General features: G+C 71.6%; 1 protein-coding gene across 1 annotated transcript in view; it reads left to right on the top strand.

The window, feature by feature from the left end:
* The window catches only part of TRAF4 (TNF receptor-associated factor 4), a gene marked incomplete at both ends in the record, with an annotated part of 2,393 nt that overhangs the window by 395 nt on the left and 1,790 nt on the right, over positions 1–208 (top strand). Inside the window, 2 exon segments of the mRNA XM_010192016.1 lie at positions 26–70; positions 153–208. Coding sequence (XP_010190318.1) covers positions 26–70; positions 153–208 — 101 coding nt within the window.

Here is a 208-nt window from a genome sequence, read left to right on the forward strand (position 1 = left end):
CGCGCGCCCCCCCCGCCGCACCCAGAGGGGGAGGTCCTGCCGCTGGACCGGGCTCATCAAACACCTCCAGGTAGGGTCCGGCAGGATGGAGCGGGGGCAAAACTGCACCCCCTCGGCCTTTCCCTTCACCTGTGCCCCCCTCCCATCCCCAGGCCCATCTCGGCACCTGCGGCTTCAACGTCATCCCCTGCCCCCACCGGTGCAGGGC

The sequence above is a fragment of the Mesitornis unicolor genome, unplaced genomic scaffold (genome assembly GCF_000695765.1).
Source record: "Mesitornis unicolor isolate BGI_N332 unplaced genomic scaffold, ASM69576v1 scaffold32589, whole genome shotgun sequence".
Taxonomy (NCBI): domain Eukaryota; kingdom Metazoa; phylum Chordata; class Aves; order Mesitornithiformes; family Mesitornithidae; genus Mesitornis; species Mesitornis unicolor.